Raw genomic sequence first — 23,078 nt, 5'->3', positions numbered from 1 at the left:
GAAATTAATTAGAAGTAAACAAATTTAAGCTAATGACACCAAAAAACGTATAAAAATGTAGTCAATCCTAAATCCAAAACAAAGTCAGGACTAAACTAGAACAGAAACCTAAAACTTGCTGAAAAAGATATATATAAGATAAAAAAGAAAGTTGCTAGAAAGCTTTAGAACAAAAGGTTCCAAGACAATTTGGCTGTCCAAAAAAACAGCGTTTTGCAGCATAGCTGTAAGAGTAGCGAATCAAGCCAATTTCAAACCATTCAAATACTGAACTACATTAAAAAGAGGTTAAACCAGTATGATAAATGTAACTATTTAGGTAAATTGCTTACAACCTAAGAAAAAGCTTTGATATTTTCTTAAAATATCATCTTTATCTTTCAGTTATTATAGCTAAAGTTGACCAATCACTTCCAACTTGTTTTTGCTAACAGTCGCTAACAACCTGTTTTTGCTAACAGACTAGCTAAAGTGTATTGGCCTAGTATTACAGCTAATGTTTCTTTACAAATATAAAATCAGTCAGAAAAGAATAAAATAAATAGACCCAATCAGATGTTATAACTTGGGACTGAATACGTATTCAGTCAAATCAATCCAGTATATTCCGATGTTAAAACAGGCTAAATCAGTTACCACAGATACCAGCAGAGCGTCTAAAGCAGTGTTTCCCAACCTTTTTGAGCCAAGGCGCACATTGCACTTTAGAAAAATCACACAGCACACCACAAAACACAAATACTACTCATGCTCATGACAAACGCTATTCATGCTAGTGCCTTCATCTGGGTCAGAATATTCTTCAGGACCCAGGTTAGATTGACTACTTTTTCTTTGTCTCACAGCATGTAATTTCTTCTTCGTCTTCTTCTGTTTTTCTGGCAGTTGACAACCCATTTAATTACAGCAGGTGGTTGTACTGCATCTAGTGGAAGATAATATAAATGATCTGCCTGTAACTCAATCGATTGTATCGATACCAAGTCAACATCGGTATCAGATCGATGCTAGCCTGCTGAAATCAATTCTTTACTTTAAGTTCTGCTCTTGTTTGCGATGCTGTGCTTTCGGCAAAGACGAAACAGCCAGGTCGCCGGATTCGCCACTCCTTTGGCAGCGGGGAGCAGCCACACTTTGCTCCTGCCCCTTCTTGTGTTTAGATGTGACTTAAACACTTTGGGGGGTGTTAAGTTTACATATTTATATTTTCAGTTTTTGTTGAGAATTTTAATTATAATTTTTGTATTATAGTTTCTCAACAGTACTTGTTTGTTTTAATTTCTTTACTGGTTGGCGTGCACTATTTAAGATTTTTGTAAAAACAAATTAAATTAAATTAAAAAAAAATTGATAACTGTAAACCACCACAGCAGACCCGATGGCATTTTCATGCATCGCAGCATCATTTATTCTTACAATAATCACACGGTTACTGTAACAGTACATTCAACAGCTGCAGCTCTCCCGCTGCCAGCCGTACACGTCACCACCAACAGCGACAACACAAGCAGAGCACTGGTTTTAAGCTGGCGAGGCGTGATCGTAGATGGCGTGCAGGTGAGTCCATCTCACCTGCACGCATTGCAGACCACGCCCCGCCACAATAATAAAGCATTTTCTATTTAATTATAAACTTTGTCCTAATTATGTCCTGGGTTTTTAACTATTTAATAATAAAAAAGGAAACATCACAAAAACACTTAAGGTCATGAAAATTAATTGAAATTTAGCAATTCAATGACGCATCCACCTTATTTATTGAAAAGTATCAGTATCGGTATTGGCGATACTGACCCGTATTTACTTGGTATTGGATCGATACCAAAATAAGCAGTATAGCACACCACTGCTAATCGGGTGGAACGAGATAATCTTCCACGGCACACCTGATCAGACACAGTGGTTGGGACACACTGATCTAAAGCTTACAGCTATAGCACAGACCTGTTTTCACACAGAATACATGTGACTAGTGCTGTGTTAACCCCAGCAGTGGCGGGTCTAACAACTTTCCCAACTGAAATCCAACATTGTATGTTATGCAGTTTTTAGGAAAATATCTTAAATGTATTTTTGTTTTTTGTTTTTTTGTTAATTATATCATCAAGCTTAGAAACTCTTATAACAGCCTTAGACTGCAGGGTATACACATATGCTGATGTGAGTAATTAGGTGTGGCAAAAAAAAAAGTGTCAGGAAACAGAACAAAGGACAGAGTAGAACACGCTGATTAAATGAAAACCAAAACAGGCCATGACAGTAAAAGAGGCTGAAACCCTGACAGCTTTATTGCTCTGAAATTCCATATAAGCATCGGTGCACTTCAAATTGATTCAGTGTTGTTGTAAACTCAATACATACTGCATGTTATCATAGCACCAGGAAAAATGGGGATCATTCGCCATCATTAATTTGCACCACAGTAATTTGTGGAATGAGTCTACGAAAAATAAAAGAATAATAAAAAACAGTCCTTACAACACGACTGCTTTTTTATTTTTATCAACCACCTCCATCCCACCCCCGATTTAACTTAATCACAGTGACAGCAATCATTTTTTACAATAATTATTGCCCAGACGTCATTTTTGTGTAAACTAGTAACATATTATGCATTTTAACACCTTGGTTAAAATCAAGGTTGATGGTAAAATTATAAGACTAGCAGCTTGAAAGTTGTAAAGCTTTTCTCTCCCTCGCTCAGCAGCAGGATAAACTCTATTCAAACTGCACATACATTCAGAAATACGGCAAAAGGTTGACATTAAGAACCAATAAAAGAAGCTGATGGCTGTGTTGGATTAGAAAGGGTAAGAACAGCTGTGGCATGGCTTAGTTTAAAGGGATAGCAAAACCTGAATTGGCAGTGACAGCACTGAAAATTGAGGATTGAAAGGCATTACAGGACTATCGAGATTATTGATGATACATTCCAAGTACCTTTCCTATAGAGACCTTGCACGCTTGTAGAGGAACACTTAATCAGAGATTTGCTCTCTTTAGCAAAATCCTAAAATCTACAAGCCTGTTCCTCACTGAGGAGATGACACTGAGCCTTTGGGAAAGCATACATACACACCACCTCACAAATGTATTAATGCTGTATTAAACACATTAATGAATACCAACAGTGCCATGATCCTGATTTTACAAAAGTCACTATCAAACACTAAGTTGGTGCCAGAAAGGGATTTTTAATCTAAAAATATAAATAAAATAAATAAAGCACAATAAAATCCTTTCCAAATGTTCCAAAGCCAGAAAGAGCAGCTTGTCCCAATGCTCTCTGTAGGTGAATCAAATAAAACAAAACAATGAACTACCACAGCCTGCCATGGGAATTACTGACATGGATAATGAATAATGGGTTTAGAAGACAAAAGATTATTGGCTGTTATGTTAAGGTCAGCTCTAATCCTGGTTAAATGACTTCAATATAATTCCTATCAAACTCAGAACAGAATACCAGCATCAAAAACTATTTTACTGTAAGTACTTAATTCGTCTTACGAAACGAGAGAAATGAAACAGATGTGTGGTCTCGAGAGATATTTAAAACAAACTCTTCAAAATAAATGGAAAAGAAGGCCAATGCTAGCCAAGCTTTGATATATTGAAATGGAAAGACAGCACATAAACCCACACTAAAATGATACCATCACCAAAGATCCCCAGAGAACCCAGAATCCCAGCAGCCACAATCATACATCAACTTTAACTTTCAGGCTGATATATTTTCTCTCCTTTGGGCTCAGAAGGACTTTGGTCATTACTGCTGGCTCTCTTTCTTTTCCGAGACTCAGATTTAAAGTAAATATTCCTGATACGAGCTCTGTTTTATATAACACACTGAATAGGCTGGCCAGACACCAGCAAATCAAATGTGGGGTAAAGAGCATCTTTGGGTGGGATAATCGGAACACTTTGTTACTTCAAATTTAATAATAACATTAATTGTGTTTTTTTAAAGAAAGGAAAGTTATGATTAAAACATCACATATATATTTGATTTCAACTTGCCCAGCCCCCATGCCCAGTAAATACAATAACCATGAAAGGAAGATTCCATTTGTTCTTCTAGTTTAATGTGATAGTCCTCTTAAGCCACACAGGCCGACAGACCAGTCTCTGACTCCCTGGCAATTTCTTGTCACAAGGGAAATCTATATTCTCCAACCATTTGGTGAGTAGTGGCTAAACTGCCACAAAGAGGGTGCTGCAGAAAAAACCTCTTTGTGATTTCTTTGATCTCTAGCAGCCTGCAGTGGTCACCTGTCGTTTGCATGAAAGATGTCATCTTATCTGCAAATACTTTCTCTTTCAGGTGTAGTAAAACTTGAAAAAGTTTGATGCAAAACAGCAACAAAGAACATTTGTCCCAACAGTTGTCCTTTACCACTGCGTCCAACAAATTTCAAAAGGGACAAATTCTGCTTTGAAGGAAAACAGTCTCTGTTTCTACTTTGTGCTGCACTTTTTGCGGTTTCTGTACCACTTGGTGAGTTCTTTGTTCGTATTTGAAGAAAAGTCGGTTCCGACTGTCAACCAAAGTAATTGCAAGAAGGTTTTTGTTGCAGCACTTTACGCCTCTTTGTGACCAGTGCCTCCACTGACCACTTGACAGAACACATTCTTTGCTCTGGTGACCAAGCCTGGACGAAAAGGGGCTTTAGGAGCTGATTTCAGAGCAACTGCCTTAAACCTCCAGCAACCACTCACTATCGGTTGGGAATACACATTTCTCACTAGTGATCTCCAGTTTGCCACAAAATGACCAAGTCTCTAGATCTATGTGACTAAAATCTTTACTATAAGAAGGTATTTCTGTTGGGTCTTGCTAAACTGTTGTTAACTGTTACTCTCTGTCATTTTTGAGTATCAGTAGGGATGCATCCATAGATTGAAACATCTGATTTTGAGACGTGTTTCCCCACATGGGCTTTGTCACTTCGTTTCACATCTCCCCAAAATATGATTTAAAAATGGACAAAAAAGGCAAAGGAGAAAAAAAAGAAAGTAAGAAAACTCTAAGAGCATCACCTTCTGCCAGTTTTACCCAGCTCAAACTAGTTTCAAGTCTTTATTGTTGCTCCACGTCCTTATCTTTGGTGTATTTTTCATCATATTCTGCCAAAATCTGTCTATGACTTTACGGTGACTCACTATTTTCCCATTGGGAGTGGCGTAGGCAGCAAAAGATGGTGACAGGTTAACCTACACTTGACCCATGATGACAGCCTTCCCTTCTTTCTTCACAGCCGTTGGATAAAAGCCACGACTTTACAAAATTGCCTGTCCTACAGCGTTAACTTTCAAAAACTTCAACCAATCAGACTGTGGGGCATTGCCTCAGTGTGTGGGAGTGGGTATGGATAAAGATGCTCTGCAGGCAACACATAAAGCACAATGCCTGGAAACCTTAACAGAGATTCACATTAGGGTTTTGTCTAAATTGAAGGGACACTGCACAGTATTTTGAGAGAACATTATTATTAAAAATAATGTTCCAAGTGTCTCCCACAAGACTGGTTTTATTATGTGATTATTGGGTTATTGAGGAAGAGAGAATCACTGCTTTCATGACAGATGCTTTCAATTCTACCTTCCCGTTCCTCCTTGTGGATTTATTTTCATATGACCAATACCCCTGTTGTCAAGTCTGTTGGTCTGATTTTCACTCATCAACAGGTAGACAGAGTGAAATTGTTTTCTCAAGTATGGAGCAGTTGCCATATCAACCAATGCATTGGATCAAGGCATTAGATTACACTGTCCAAAAGCAATCTGAAACAAAAAAGAAGCAAAGCCCATAACAACAATATAGAATAGTTTTATCTTGACATCTTGTTATGGGGTTTTTGATGGAATACAATTCAACACATGCCAATGCAGAAACACGAGCCAGTTTGTTGCACATACACACCTACATGATTTATATATCCACACACACACAGACATGCGCACAAGTAGTGAACTCTCCCCAGTCACATTGCGACAAAAAGCACACATACTGTTTGTGCTGGAATGAGCATGACTGCAGCCTTTCCATTTTTGTTCTGTTAAAAGAAGGCTCTGTTATGGCGGAGAGTGGGCACACAGAGAATCAGTGAGGGACAACTATTCAATTGGGAGATGCCTCATTCTCCTGTTCTCTCTTCCTGGTTGCACAGACTGCCAGAGTGTTGCTAGGAGGAAGCTTCCACTGCCAGCAATGATGACATTGCCTTGATAGACATCTTCCTGCTGTCCAAGAAAAAAGGGAAAGATAGAGACATGGTGTGAAATTCTGCCACCTCCTCCTCCACCACCACCAATTTGCCTCTTTTTCTAGCCTCAAGGCAATCTGCTTCTCTTTTCTTCCCACTCATCTTTTCCATATTTTCATCGTGCCTCTAAGACATCTTTTTTCTGATTGTGATGCTGTTATTGTATTGGACGGATGAGCCTCTACATACTCAAACTTTCTGTAATGCTCACCCTTTGGTTTGGTTTCTTGAAGAATGGAGCACTTTTAAGCATTTCATTCCATTTTTTCTGTTGTAATCTTGGACCCAGTGTTTGCTGCTGTGTCTGCAGTCAAAGCAGAGAAAAGTAAAGTCTAAGTGGCTCAAAATCACTTGCACAATCTTATTTTTTCCCACGGTGTTTTGTTTTTGTTTGTTATTTTTTTGTTCACCATTGTTCAATTTCTACCTGGATAGAGCCTCAGCCATCTTGTTACTCGGTGGGATGAATACAGCATCTTCTAGAGTTTTTGCTTTTGTTTTTTTTATTTGCCATAGTGAAAGTATTCTTAGATTCTTTTTCCTTATCTACAAAAAAAATTACTGTATCTAAACAGATCTAATTAAAACATTTCGTGTATTTTGAATTAAAGATATGCTCGAATCTGGTTGTTTGAAGGCTGATTTTATGCTGTTAAAAGAATTTAAGAAAGAAAGAGATTAAGCATTACTTTTCATGCAATTATACAATGGGCTGAGAGTTATTTTTTAATTCTTCTTTTTCCGCTTACTGAAAAGAGAAAGAGATCCTGAGGCACTAGGGTACTCTGCACTGACTGCACAGAGAATTAAGACACTTTGAAGGTCCCATATATACATGAAATTTATATAATGGTTGATAAAATGAATTATGCAGTTCCCTTATGTAAGAATATATGCATGCACTTAAAATATTTAAACCCACTTATTATTTGTATCAACTCTAAACTCAACTACATATTCTCTACTCTCTACTTAAACCTTGATTATACTCTGTTACAGACATGGACAGGTGCAGACACGATGACTTGTCATTTCTGTTACACTTCTTTGAAGTATCTTGAAGTCTGCTGCCTAGAGCGCATATGTACTTGGTGGATTGTAAAATATCCATGGACGAGTCTGCACGGTTAAAAAAAAAAGTAATTGGCACACACGTGAATATCTACATGGAGCCTTGCACTCACCATAGACAGTATTAAATATGGATGTAAGAAAAATGAACCAGTGATTCCTTAAACTTACATTCTATCATTCGACGTTGTGTAAAGCACTTAGAGTTCTTAGAGTAGAGTAAGAACCAGTCCATTTGTCATTTATCTGAAGTCCACTAGGTGGTGATAGCTGTGGTTTCTGGTCCTGTAGAAGTCTATAGGAAAACATGTTTGTCTCTTGACATCTATGAACATTTTCCTGCTGAGTTTATAGGCTCTGTCACTCATTTTGGGTCATACTGAATAAGAAATGGCCTTTTGTAAATCTTGCTCCTACTATGTCTCAAAATGAAAGATTATCTGCAGCATGAAACCGCAGGCTCATTGGCTAATAACATGTGACTGTCATGTGATTAGCCAATAAACATGTGGCTTCACAATCAGACCTGCCTCTCCTTGTCACTTTTGTTTTTATTATGTCCTATTCTGAAGTTTCAAGAAACCTCGGACCAAGAAACCAGTGGGTAATGTTACTGTAGCTATACATTCATCTCTCATACTGTTTATGGGAAACATAGACCTGATAGTCAGATCTGGGCTTCCCTGTTAGGCTGCTGCCCCTGCGACCTCATTTCAGATAAGCAGAATAAAATTACTGTATGATTTATCATTTTGTTACTTTAGATTTGAACTTTTATTGAAATGGTTGATATGAATTTTCAAACAGCGTGCATCATTCATAATGCACGGTGTACTTTTCAATCCCGTCATTTCATTTTTCTGATGTTAATTTGTCATATTTTAATCATACTTGAATTTCTTTTGCAGTAACATCTTTTCATATCATATTTAACAACAGTTTATTTTATTTTTCTTCTTTGTTGTCTGGAGTATGACGTGCAATGTTCATAAAGCATGATGTGAGATGCCACACAGTTAAGAAGCACGATTCATTATTGAAGAATGTGATAAATGGTTTAAAATGTCTTTGTTGTTGGTTTTTGACATTGTCCGTTAAACGGTTCTCACATTTAGCTTAATTTCTGAGTGTTTATTTTTTTAGACTAGTTGGTTAGTCTATTTTTTTCCCCCTTATTTAGTCGACTAAGAAATGACCCGCCAGGAACATTCCTAATTCATCCATATAATAATCAAACAGAGGTAGCTAGAAATGAGAGACTACTTCCAGCAAATACATTTGCAAGATAAAACCTGCTGCAGTTGAAGTAATTAAAGACCTCAGTTATTTACTATATTTACATTACGTTACATGAAGAGAAAGATCGGCAGTAAACTTTTATGCCACAAACCTTTTCAAACTTTTTCTTTTTCTTCTTCTATTTATTTAGCATCTTGTTGAAGTCAACAGTGAGCGTATCATCACAGTCCCAAATCAATCATTAAAAAAAAAAAACTTTAAAAAATGTAATTGAAAAAGATGGGAGTGACTGGTTCTAAAGAATTAAGTCTATAATCCCACTACACAGTGTATGACTTTATCTGCCAACTGTAAACTCGATCAGCTGGAACATCCAAGTCGCATTCATATAATAGGATTGACAGTCTTTAACTGTGAGCCCAGTCAAGTGGCGTCATAGAGGCAATTTAAGCCATGCCGTCAATTATTTACAAGAGTTTCAGGACAAAATTTTTAAAAAGTAGTTGGCCCACTGGTGGTGTGATTTTAAAATATATAGAAGAATAAAGGGTTTTATAAGGTGCTTAAAAGAGCTAAAATCTTGCCAAGAAGGCTTGCAATTTATTGATAAATGAGTGTACAAACACACAAAAAAACTGCTTTCTTATCTCAAAGAATCCAAAGGCAAGGCATAGCGATTCATCCTATGAGTACCATAAAGATCGAATATCACGATAAACCATAATTATGAATTTTTTTTAAATTTAAGATTAAATATGTGTATAGATGCACAGCTTCCTTAAAGCTGTAAGATATCACCAGTTAAATATAAAGCTACCTTCCTTTATGGACTCTCCATCCTTAGATTGTGTTACACATTTAGTTTGTGGACATAAAACTCATGTTGTTCCCTAAAATCATTCAAACTGAAGAGGAAAGGGCAGATAAAGTATTTCAGTTGCACCACAACTCTGTATGTCTACATAAAATTCCTAACCTTTGGGGCCTGTGTCTATTCGAGCACAGGTCCAGAGATGGGTAGTAGCGCGTTACTGTAATCCGATTACTTTTTTTGAGTAACGAGTAAAGTAAGGGATTACTATTGCAAAAAGGTAATTAGATTACTGTTACTTTCCCGTAAGATTCGTTACTGCGTTACTAAAACCGTGATTTTTTTGCAAGAGTGTCTCATGACAATGAGACAGCTGTGTGCAGATCAAAAATGGATAATATAACGAGTGCAGGAGAGAGTATGCAGCGTTTAAAGCGTGGAAGTACTGACCTTACTTTGAGTTTGATTCGGTAAAAAGTGACAAAAACATTAGCATGCGCTGCTCACTGCGTGGGAAGAAAACGTCTTTTTACAGCGAAAAAAGCCCTAAACGTCCGAGCAAGCACCAAATACGCTGCCGCTGGAATGTGAAATTCACAGAGAAACTGCCGGATCCTTCCACTGACCGCTGCGGCACACCTGCACCAGGGTAAACCTCCGTCTGCCCCACTACTGATATACAGGCGAAAATAGAGCAACGGGACCGCTGAGTCTTTGATTTTATTTATTTTCTGCTGTGTTTTACGTGCATCTATTTGAAAGAGTGAGTGTAAACACAAAAAACTATTTTATTTTATAAGCTGGAATATGCAGAAAGGTTTAGGTTTAAATGTTAAACAAATTTCTTCCTATCAGAGAATGTTGCATATAATTTAATGTTTGCTTGATGCAAAAGCTTAAAACTAATAAAACAAGTTTTAAAAAGAGACTTTTTCATTTGATTACATTTTATATGATGGATTATGCAGAAAAAAGTAGAATTGGGCTGAAAGATCTATTGCTTTATTACGTATTTAGGGGATAAATCATGTTTTAAAAAGTAACTAGGTAACTAATTACTTTTGAAAATAAGTAATCAGTAAAGTAACAGGATTACTTTTTTCAGGAAGTAATCAGTAATTAGTTACTGATTACTCTTTCAACACTGCACGGGACAAAGCTGAAGACTGTCTGGAGTTCAACCAGGAGCAGAGCTGTGGTGTAGTAGTTTAAAGCCGCAAAAGAAAACACAAAAACAAATATTTCAAGATACAAAAGTCTGTGTGACAGGCAAAAGATACTCAAAAACACAATTATGTACGCAATAAATGCTATATCAGACACAGTATAATTATTTACACAGTTTAAATGTGCTTTTATCCTTGTGATTGACGTGACAGTGGAAAAACTGTAGTTAGAAAATCCTTTAGCAACATAATGACTGTGTGTCTCAGACTGACACGATAACGCGAGATGATGAACCTTCTCTGTCTCGATCAAGTGGGAGAATGAATCATTCACATCGCCTTGGGTTTGAGAAGGCTTGAAGACACAAACAGCATATTAACACTGCTCTCTCCACCAAATTTCTCTCAGTACAGTGATCCTCATTAACCTTTGAAACCATCATGCAGGTGAAATAAAAAGTCAGAAACCTTTTGAATGCTTGAAAACTCTTCTATCCCGTGACCTCCAGTTCAATCTTTGAAGAAAAAAAAACGAGATGTTGTAAGAAGATGATAGCTTTGTGAGAACACTTTACTTTCCACAAAATGAGGTACCAATCAATAATCTGGTTCAGTAGCAAAAATGGCCCCAGTAAGTGAAAAAGTAAGAAGAAAAGAAAAGGAGAAATTATCCTGTAATACTACTTCTTGAAGAACTTGCTTATCCTTTAAGAGAGACAAAAGCAGATACTGGTAATATCTCTTCAACGAGACACATACCTGCTTAAGAATTTGCAGGAAAATACATAAAATACAAATTGCTATATTGTATGGGAATACTTTAATTTTCTACTGTAAACGATTACAACAGTATACACACTGATCACACCATATTTTACACTGACACTGTCGTTCTGCAGGAAACATATTAAGACCTTCAGTTAACACTTTGAGATTAACTAAACTCTGAATAAGTACACAGTGAAGTTGTACTGGTGCTGTCACCTTTAAATGTGGCCTGAAGTATGTGTGCTCTTATTATATAATAAATAAGGCAAATTGGTTAAGAACACAAACTCCTTTCTTTTCTTTTTTTTTTTACAAAGCTCACTCCCATTGGTGATTTTTTTTTATCATTCAGTTTCAGCCTATCAGAGGTCTCCAATACATTTACAGTATTTATTATTTTTCATTTCAGATAGAAGGATCAAATAAAACACATGATTGTGTTCAGAGAGCTTTTTTATATTTTACTGAGTGCATGGAATTATGTCATTCCCATATATTTGCACATATGTGAAAAACATAACTATGAAGTGGCGCCAAGACATCTGTTGGAGAGACATTATCATTTGTTTGCTATTTCAGCAAGGGTGCTTTATGAATACCAACAAACAACGACAACCTCCTTATTCCTGCTTTTATATATGATGAGTGGGTCATGTTGGTGTGGCGTGGGTGTTTCTTTGGAAGGAGGCCTTCTACTTAGATGTGCTTTACACTGATATAATTAAAGAAAAAACAAGGGATACAATAAACGCGGTGCTACAAGATTTTACAAGCGTGTTCAAGCAATGATTAAAACCTAACAGTGACATCTTGCTGTGATTACACCTACGGAAAACTGACGCTGGGTTTGCTGATGAATAGGGTAGTAAAACAGGAATTAGGCCTACACATCCCACGAGTGTTCCCTGAATAATTTGTCTGGATGTGATAATGCCACGGATTAGATAACATGTTGTACTGCTAACTGTTAACTTACTTGGTTAAAATAGGACATTATTTCACAATATCTGCTAATTAACTCTAATTATCAGCTGAGACAATGTATAAGTAAGAAAACTAGAACTTAAGTGCTTTGTTGTGTTTTTGTGTCTCTCCATTCCAATAATAGAATAGAATAGAATTCAACTTTATTGTCACAGCACATGTCACAGGTACAAGGCAACGAAATGCAGGTTGCATCCATCCAGAAGTGCTTTAGCCATGATATAGATATATTACAAATATATACTAGCAACATGTATAAGCCAGTGTATTCATACATTAACAGCTTGCACAGTGGAGTTTGCTCTCCACTGTGATGTATTAGATCAAATACTGCTAAAAGGAAAAAGCCATTGGGTAAGTACAGAATCAAGACAGCATCATAGTGAGTTCAAAAAAAAGAGAGTAATTATGCAAAAGCTTGTGATGATTCACTGTAGAATATAATTCTCAGCCAAAGTGATGTATATTCATACCGGGATGCACATTTGACCCACTTTTCAGTGGTGTCTGCATGTTTCGCCCTTTACACTCTTTTTACTCTTGAGGTTTAAGCTGGGTTTTGATTTCACTCATAGAGAGCTTACACACTAGCTTAGCTTCATCTTTGGATAAAATCCATGTTGCCTGGCCATGGTAGAGGACCCATGGCAATGTGAGAGAGACGGAGAGTCAGAGAAGACTGAGAAGGGATTCTTTTGACAGATGGTCCCACTTGGTAGTCATGTCTGTGGGCACTAATGCAAACAATGGCTCCCAAATACATTTTAGCATCTTTTCATCAATAAGGCTAGTGAGCCGAGTCCGCAGTTTCAAATGATTCTGCCCCTCTTGTCTTCCATACACTCCAAGATTTTACATGCTCTGCTCCTTTTTCCCCCTGCATTTTCCCACTGCCTTCAGCCATCTCCATCACCCTGCTTTCACCCTCACTGTCACACTTGCTCACTATTTCACTCTACTTCATCCCTATATTCACCAAGACTTCCAGTCCAATTCCACCCACAACCAAACCCCATCGCTCTCCTCCCTCTGTCTGCAATGAGTGTGACGTCAGAGATAGCCGCACACCATTTCTGTGGACGACTTCTGTTTAGGCTCTAATAGGATTTACTCTGAGGCTGATTTTCTGCTCTTTGTCTTCTGTCCTGGAATGAAGTCTTCTTGCAGCCAATGGTGCAGGTGGTGGGTAGTAAATTATACACACTTCCCTCAGAGCTAGTCAGCATCACAAGTGAGTGAAAGGGGTAGCTGAAAGCTCCCATCACCAAACTGCTTTCATGACCAACACTGCCTCTCACAAAACCACAAAATCACTTTCCAAACACATCCGCAAACCTGCATCTAAAAACCCAACACAAACTCTCAAATATTACAGCATATTACCACACATATATTCATACCAGCATGCACAAACAAACAAATCCTCTACCGGCATTTATACACCCACTCTTCCTCCCCCACCACCTCATCTCTGCCATCTCAGCACACTTTAGGCAGCTCAATAATATCGAAGCATAACGGTGTGTGTACAAAAGAGAAATGATGTTAGTAACATGTGGGACTCCGATGTATTACAACGGACGGAGGCCAAAGGCCTCATCAACATCAGTCTGATTGAACAGGACATCTCCTCTGGGCCACCCCCTCCCCCCATTTCTCTGTGTATGAGTCTCATTCGGTCTCTCTTGCTCTAACAGGTAGAGCAGTATTGATGGCCAATCCCCAGCGGTGGTTGGGGGCTGTTTGGGGTCGTAGCAAAGCACTAACATCTGTCACAGTGTTCTCTACAGCTCGTTATAAATCTGTCATGCCAAAGAAGGCAGGGACATGAATAAGACACGGGACTGAGAAACCGGTGGTGGGGAAAACATATGTTGCATGTTCATGAGCAAGTTATTACAGGCAGCTTGTTGGGTTATGCGTGGCATGTGCTCAGTTGTGTTCTGATAGATGCAGATTTTAACCAGCCCTCATAGATCAGATGCTCTTGTCATATTGGAAAAATCAATGCAAGTGTTAAATGTCTTTTAAACAACAATCACAGGAACCAGCAGGGTAAATTTCGCCTGTCACTGCCTGACAGGGCAAAATGACCAAAATAATATCCTCTGATGCCAAATTTAGTACACATGCTAGATCACCGGAGGAATAATCTGTCAAACGTCTATCAAGATTTGTATGTACTTTGTGCAGTTAAAAAATGAATCCTTTTTTTAAGTGGGCATTTCCTTCATACGGCCTTCAGGTACAAACAGCCATCATACGACCCAAGCCATCAGTCAGGCTTTTACACAATGAACCCCCCAGAACATCCTCAGTCAAACATGCCAGTATGAAAAGCGATGAGAATACTTTGAAGTCAGCCCTCAGCTGTCTGCCAGTGTGGCAACATAGGGAGTGTGATGAATACACAAATGAACAAAGGCCCAACATGAATGCATGCCACTCTCTCTAATTAGAGCAATATTGTAGTTCTGACACAGACTAAACTTCACAATTTCCCTAAAAGCCAACAATAAAAATCGGCAATGCAATGCTCCCACTCTCTTTCTCAGTGTATTTATTTGTAAGAGTTTGTAAAAAAAAAAAACTTGTTTCCACACTTTCCAACCCTGTTTACCCAAATTAAAAGATTACTAAAATCCCTGGTCATGGTGACATTTAGCAGTGCTACAGATGATTTCTTTGAATACAGATCAGATGTGGCATTTGAGCGTACTGACGCTTTTCCTGAAGTTAATCAGCAGACCAAGTCTTTTGACACCAAAGTCAAAACCACTTTTAAAGTCTTTAGAGTATTTTTTTTTATATAATTGGATACTTATAAATGTCTCTGAGCTACTTTCAAGAAGCGTCAGTGTACTAGCAAATGAGACATCTGTTGCAAATGTTGAGGCTACGTGACACAGAAGTAACCTACCACAAGAGAGCAGTTCTGACCAGCTGTTCCTGTACAGCACAGAGGACAAAACCTGCAGGCCTACTAAGCAGACCCAGTATTTAACAGTCTTGACCTCTCTGTGTCCCTTTCCTTCTGTACTCTGCTCTCTCGCTTCCTTTCTCTCTTCAGACAATGCTGACTTTGGCTATTCTAAAGAAAATGTTCAGGAATGCATGTTCTTTAGTTTGCCTTTCAGCCGACAGGCCCCAAAGAGCGTTCCCTATGGCACCAATGCTGTTGTGAATGGCTTACGTGTAAAAGTGTAGGTGTGTTAAAATACAGAAATGCACTGTCCGTTACATAACAGTTATAGCTGTAATATTACTAAAGTGTGACCTGTGCAACAAAGGAAGGAATATTTTACCTTTGAAATCTCTCAGAAGAGGGCAAATGAATTGCAATGAGGCAAGCTGAGCGAGGAATATCTGTGAAAGAGCTGGATTGTGAAGCAAGGGGCAAGCAGACCATATTATAAATATTACAGCACTGAACACACTTCTCCATAAATAAAAAACTTTCCACTTTCATAGGCACATTTGTTATAGAAATCAACACATCTGAGCCCTATTTGCATCTTCTTTAATGATCAGTCCTCAGTTCTAAAAATTGTGTAGGATCTTATCAGCCTTCGCTGAGCGATCAGAAGCTCAAATCACACAGGATGCCAGCTAAATGTTATGATACATTTCACAGATAAATAATGTGCAAGCAGGGAAATGATCACATCAATAAACTCTGTAATATAGCACTGCAGGACTGTGAGGAGGAAGCAGGAAGTACATATGACCATTTTTAGAAGTGTTTTTGAGGCCCTATATATGGTGGATGGATTAAAAAAATTAAAAAGTGACAATCAAATAAAAAGGAAACATTAGATAAGCCCCTTCTGGTGATGGCATCCTCTCCCAGTGACAAACTGAATTCTGGTAAGTCTGTGTATTCAATATATACAACCTTATATGTGGAAAAGATCTGCTATGACTTCATTGCCGCATTACTTTAAGTGGCAGAATGTGGATTTTCTTTTTTGGGAACAATTTATTTTCAAATGAATATTTCATGCTAATGTACAATTTTTCCAAGTATCACCCAACAACCGCAGAAGCAGCTCTGCAAATGCTGATTAATCCTACCTGGCCTACATGGATGCTTTACATTTTGAAGGGAATAAATAACATGTATACACCTCTGTCACAACATTAATTAGTTTATTAAGTCACCTGCCGGCTTTTTACAGCCCACTGAAGTGCTTATGATAGATTAAAGTTACTGTTGGATAATTAACAGGGGCTGGTATAATGGCCTGATCATCGTCCCTCTGTGTAAAAAGACATAAAAGCACAAACAAATCTGTTACCAAGATTTATGTAGCCTTTTTAAATTTACAGGGACAATAATAGCGAAAGGGCAGCATTACATCACATTTACACAGCGAGTAATGAGTTGTCATAAATAGACACTCGCAGGGAAGATATTGAATTATCAATGGCAACACTGAGGACCCATTATTTCAACTTTTGTCATTATGGACTGAGGAAAGGACAAAGAGAAAAAAAAAACTTCTTTGAACTCTATTGGCTTACAGGAACATAAAGGACAAAGAATTAAATCCTCCTTGACGTTACCTTGGCAGGTGTTAGATGAAAATGGAGGGTCACTAGTGGTGTGGTGTGTGAAGAGGACTCAGCGGGACAGAACACTCAACAAATTACTGAGGAGGGAACTATTTTCCTTAACTGTGTCCCATATCCTTTAAACTCTAATGGAAATCTCTGCTGGGGACTTCACAAAATAGTGAAACAGCTCAAAAAAAGTGATTTTGGCATTCAATACTATTTGAATGCCTGCTATGCAAAAACTGAAATGTATGTTTAGCGAATTAGTTTTGAAAAGTTTCAGTAGTCCCACACTGTTGTCCTGTTGGCATGCTTGCTAATCATATAATGCCGCAATAGTTACATTTGTTCCAGAACATGAAACTAGAGCCTAAAGGATAAAGCTTTGCACACTCTATCATGAACCTTTCTTCAATGGCCACCAGCAGGTTAACATCTTTGAGTTTGTTGTCAAAATATTGTTTGCATGCTAGCATGCTTATCTCAAATTACCACAATGCCCAAGTTCAGCCTCTCAGGGCTGTAACATGGCTGTAGAATCTTAATGCAACTTTGCTGTATTTTGACCACACACCTGCAGCAAAGTTGTGTTATGATGCATGGCATTCTCGTTTCATGAGATGTTTACATTATTTGCATATCGTCTAAATGCTCACCCAGTAACTATGGGGCTAAAAAAAAAGGAAAGAACTCCGCCTTACAGGCAGAGCTTTTCTTGAAATATGCATAGGTTCTTATTTGCAGAGGCAAGTTTGCTGTCCCCTTGCTTTAACTTCCCCTGAATAAAAAGTAAGACAGAAAAAGATATAAAAGCTTTGTTTCCCATGTAAACTTATATGTTCAGAGGATGAGCTTCTATTTTTAAATTACAAGGGGAAATCTGGGTTGCAAATTTTAAGATGTGTGAAAAATCATATTTCTTTTCTCCTAACATTTGTCATGGAATTATTTACTTGTAATAATTCCATAACAAATGTGAGGAGAAATTCTGTACACATAAGAAATTCAGCATTGTAATATTTTGTACTATAAACCATGTCCTGCTTTACTATGCATTCTCTAGCCACTGTGACAAATTCACCTCAGCATGACTTATTCTCTCACAATTTAGGAAGAGAATTTTATATAATTATAATCTTAAGTGTCTTGTTTTTCTATTTAACACAAAGCTGATGGCAGATAAGCCCTACAGGTCTCATGGCGAGCACTGATGCTTGTGAGCTTCCACTCTCGGTGTAGAAATCACCCTGTTCATTCATTTCAGTTGTTCCAGCCTATAAATAGGACAGTATCTGCCAGTTGTGTGGTCAGGCAGTATATCCAGCCAGCCTTGAGCTGTCATCTTTAAACGATAAAAGCGTGGGAGGACCGAATAGTTGAGTGTTTCTGTCTGCATGGCGTTTGTGTGACTTCCTCATTAATATATGTTCTAGCAGAGCAAGGACAAAGATAGCCAAATAAGGGCAAACGAGACACCAGAACTACTTGTCTCAAGATGGCAAATTTTCCTCATCACCTCACTGAAATCGTTTGCTCTTCTTTAGCCCTCTCATGTTTATTCAGGTCTTGATCATGATTCTTTCTCCCCTCCCCTCCCCTCCCCTCCCCCCCTCCCACACACACACACACACACATACACACAGTCGTTTTTTTTGCTCTTCGTCCCTCTCACTCTTTATACCCACCTCTGCTCTCCTCGCTCTACACCATGCTATGGCAAGGTCCTGACTGCCACTCACAGCAGGATGGCAGCGAACAAAAGAGCAAAGCAAAAGGTTAACTTATCCCAGTTGTCACTCAGTGTTCACCAGCCTACTTTGTGTATAGTGCAAGAATCTGAGGCCGCACATTGATCCTCATGTCATCGACTGCACATTATTCCCAACTCTCTGCAGAAACTGAATGCCGTCTAATGAACCACTTAAATATTTAATTAGCGGGCGCCTGCCCATAAACAATAATTAAGCGTGCTAAATGATACCCAATCAAGGGTAAAGAAAGGCAGTTTATTCAGAAGTGATAAACTGAATCATTTTCAATAAGAAATAAAAAGCTTTTCAGTGAAGAAAAATGATTATCAAGAACTTTGTGTGTCTATAAGCGTTTATGTAGACATTGTGTTGTGTTAAAATACTGTGAAGGTCATTGTCAAAAGAAAGCATTGTTAAGGTAATTGGTATGAGTTAAGCATGAACAAGTTTAGGTGTAAAGTTCCATCTTTGACTAACTACACTAATTAGACTGAAGTACAAGTGGTGAATGACTTGCTAGCCAGTCAGTTTAATTACTACATTTTTGCATCTCAAGCAACAACGACTGATAAATTAGCCAAGTGTCATATGTCTGTAACACATTTTTCATCTTATCTCCGCAGCAGCAGCTGGATAATGACAGTATACTTCTGGTATATGTAAAGAACTCAAATGACAGACTGCTTGAGTTAAGACTCATCTGGATTAAAGTTTGCTTTTGGAAATATAAAGTAGACTACTAGATATCTGTGACATTGTTAAGAGCCTCAGCTAAATGACACGGGATAATTATAGCAAAAGGCGAGACATAATATAATTTTTTTGCCTGTCAGGGGCACTATGAATAGCAATGAGTCATCAAGGCCTTTGTGCAACTGGGGACAAAAGTAGGATCTAGTAACTAAGTGCAGGGGACATAAACAGCTTTTGAAGATCCCCAGGAACCTATTAAAGTCTTAATGATTCATTTCAGCAGAAGAATGTTTAATCGCCTTTTGCAGTCTGTTCAGCATCTGAGTGAGATAACCTTGGCTGAAATTATTTCATTATTAATTTGGTGTCTGATGTGTGGACGTGTGTCCATTCTAGGCACCTATAGTATGGGAAAGCCAACAGAAGTAGACAAAACTGTATTGTTTAACATTCAAAGAGGCTTGCAAACCCAGAAATATTACTCTCTTGTCATTACATAACTCCTGGATTGGTAGGGAAACTTCATTTGATCGTCTTCACATGATTTTTATACACATATAACATCTTGTCCTGTTGTGCTCTTAACTCAATGCTTCCACCTAGCTTTTCAACCACAGAAGACACCTTGCTTTGGTACAGTGGCAAGAGAGCTTTGCAGGTGGCGACGCACACACAAACACACATACACGCCTACGCGCACGCACACACAGCTATTTCCCTCGCTCACAGAAGCACATGAATCATCATCATTGCCCGCTCTACTAGCCATCGCATCAATGTGTGAATGAACAACATTCTCTTGGGGCTCCAGCAGATCAGGACAGTCAAGATTACCACGCAGCAAGCACCGGACTTCTTGCTTGATCATAGCTACTGAGCAGAGAAGATGACCCCCTTCCTGACGTCCCACACGCTGCCCCAAGTTATCAGATTTAAAATAAAAAATAAAAGCAGCGGCAATTTATTCCAAGGGCGGGAGGGGGGTGGTCGAGGAACGCTTACCTTCCTGCACTGCCTGGAAAGGGTTGTTAGGCTGGATAAGTTTCACAGAGTGGGTGATTTTCTCGCTCTGCAGAATGTCATCGCTCAGACTCAGGTCTGAGATGGCAAGTTGGAAAATTTGGTCATCTCTTACAGCGTTTTCTTCGAATATGGCACCTGTTGAGTAAAACAGTAAATTACTTGGAAGAGTAAGAAGGGGGGAAGGGGGGGGCACGCAGTAGTTATGTGTGCGCAAGTTAGATGTGGGAAGATAATGATGAACGAATTTTATTTTTGCTGTGGACCCAATGCGGACAACATAGCTTTTATTGCCCACAGTCTGCCAAAGTGATGGACTGAACAGTGCTGTTTTTCTTTTTATATATCTTTACATTAAACGTATTTTTTTCTGAAGCTAAGCGTCTTCGCTGGTGAGATTTCAGCACCACGGAGAGCGACGTGGTCTCATCAGAGACCACTGTAAAATCGGAAACACGCACTGCACTAGCTTTAGTCAAACTTGGAAAGTTAATATCCATCATGCCTAACAGATCCACGGCACCCTACCCACAGTAGGCCTTGTGTGGGAGGAATACTGAAGCTTAACTGCCCCCCCCCCCCCTCCACTGTTTAGCAGAATGGCATCAGCTGCTATTGGGAGAGCACATACATCACGGAAAGGGGTTTCAGGGAAACGAGAAGAATAATTGGGGTACACTAACATTATGCGGACTATCAGCCAATATTATCTGGATGGAGTCCCACTGCTGTATTAAGCCAGTGACTGAGCACCTGCTGCTGCTTGCCAGACTGTTGCAGTAAACAGTGAGCAGCAGCAGCAGCAGCGGTGGTGGCGGCGTAGCACCGAGACGAGATTTGCTCACAGTGACACTGACGTTTTTATCTGAGATTACAGCGCTTCTCATTGATGAAAAGGGGGGCAAAATGAAGGTAATGACCGAGTCCGTGTTGATACGGAGGTTGCAGATTTGTTTCAAAAGTGTCAAATCAAACCTAATGCGATGTTTAAGGGCACACACCAGATCGTTTGGATGCCGTGGTGAGTTTCAAGCATCTCCACATCTCTGCAGCTCTGGTTTGAAGTTGGAGTACAAAGAGGCACTATGTGTGTTGCATCTATAAAACGAAACTCCGCTGACATTCCCTCTATCTTTGTTTTTGACATTGCAGTCACGTTCCGGGGAAAGTTGAGGCTTGTCGGGTACACACAAGAGGTAGCTTGGTCTAAAAAAAGCCTCAGCGGTTTGTCTATTGCACATTAGTGTTTTTATCATTATTATTTCACAGTTTCACTGAAACAGGCCTTTCTGCTTACTGTAAATCGTTTTTTCTTTTTGGTTTTTGGGTTTTTTTGGGGGGTTTTTTGTACAGGACTGCGGTTCAAAGGCAGGCAGTGGTGTGGTTAAGATGTGAAGACAACATGAATGCAGCAATCTGTCGTCGAAAAGTGACAGAAATGTCTGTGCTAAATAGAATAAATACCAATAAATAATATGAACAAAACAGTTGAAGCAATGAGGGTCGGGTGATTGGTCATTTACAAAACACCAACTTTTCAACTCGCCGGAGAGTCAAAGTGTTTCTTAAACGCAGGATGAAGCTGAATACACTCTATTTATCCCGCCCTCTCACCAACATCTTGTGATCTCGGCAGTATAAGCTGGCTGACCTTTATTCCCGCACCCCTTTACACTTGACCAACCCAAACATGTTTTGTTTTTTCTTTTGTTTTTTGCCGGACGCTTACCGATATGTATGATTGAGTCCGCTTTGGCCGAATTGCATTGCAATATCCACAGGGGAAGGCAGATCAGCAGCAACTCCATCTCGGGATTTTAGTGAGGCGGCTCATCCAAGCTCTGCTCGGCTGTCCTGTACTGTCCAAATGGAGCACCCAAAAGAAAAAAGAAAGAAAGATGATCAAAACCCAGAGCCAAACAGAACCGCGATCCTCCTCCTGATAGACCAGACCCGCGTAGACCCTACAGAAATGACCACAGTTTTCTCTCTGTCTCTCTCGCTCTCTCTCTCTCTCTCTCTCTCTCTCGCTCTCTCTCTTCCTCTCTTGCTCTTTTTTAAACCAACAAAAACAAGCCGACCGCAGGAAGGTGGGCTCAAAAAGACCAGGGCGAACCGACGGGGACTCGAGGTAAGCCTAAAAAGACAGGTAGCCCTGTGAGAGAGACCGGCGTTCTCACTCTCGCCTCTCTCCCTGCGCTCCGGCGTCTAAAGCATGGCAAGCAGCAAAATATGCGGAGGAGGGACACCCCTCCAACAACACACGGAGAAACGCTCACATACACACTCCGAGAGAGAAAAAATCACTCTCTTCAGTCCTGTCTTAATCACGTGACTGCAGAGACTTCACGACTCGGGTGCTTTTTTCGACAAGCCGGGTAGAAATGAGTTGGACTAGCCGGAGAAAGACGCGTGGAGAGGCGATAATTAAACACACGACTGGAGGTTAAAACAGGCAAAGAAAAAAATAATCCCTTGACAAGATATGCCTTACTTACAAAAAAAGAAAAGAAATAAAACAACGCGACAAAAGCAGACACGCAAAAGTCAGCGTACATATTTGGCGGCGGTGTGAACAGTTTACTTTTGGAGAAGTTGTCGTTTTCGGGGAAAATGTGAAAGACCAGAACGACTGGGACACATTTTCACCATACTTCAGCGACGACGGAGCGCAGCTGATGTGCCAGAGAAAAGGATTTACACACTGTGATCCTCGGCGAGGGCTGATGGATGAGAGACAGACGTGGCAGAA

At 39.2% G+C, this 23,078-nt stretch overlaps 1 protein-coding gene across 4 annotated transcripts in view; it reads right to left on the bottom strand.

Moving 5' to 3' along the window:
* grid1a (glutamate receptor, ionotropic, delta 1a) overlaps window positions 1-22,551 on the bottom strand; it is a 290,493-nt gene extending 267,942 nt beyond the window's left edge. For 2 of the 4 annotated variants that reach the window (XM_085477350.1, XM_085477351.1), the window contains exons 1-2: window positions 22,056-22,548; window positions 20,309-20,464 (exon numbers count right to left, since the gene is read on the bottom strand). In XM_085477350.1, the coding sequence (XP_085333476.1) occupies window positions 20,309-20,464; window positions 22,056-22,134 (235 nt within the window). In that variant the 5' untranslated portion in view covers window positions 22,135-22,548. Of the gene's footprint in view, window positions 1-20,308; window positions 20,465-22,055 lie in introns of all 4 variants that reach the window. The other 2 variants (XM_085477354.1, XM_085477353.1) reach the window with 2 other exon arrangements.
* Between the last annotated feature and the right edge of the window lie 527 nt (window positions 22,552-23,078).

The sequence above is a fragment of the Copadichromis virginalis genome, linkage group LG13, assembly GCF_057382275.1.
Source record: "Copadichromis virginalis isolate Kocher_CV1m ecotype Utaka linkage group LG13, C_Virginalis_male_GT1.1, whole genome shotgun sequence".
In the NCBI taxonomy this organism is placed as follows: domain Eukaryota; kingdom Metazoa; phylum Chordata; class Actinopteri; order Cichliformes; family Cichlidae; genus Copadichromis; species Copadichromis virginalis.
The sequence above is the reverse complement of the archived record's forward strand: the minus strand, read 5'-3'. Positions and strand labels throughout refer to the sequence as shown.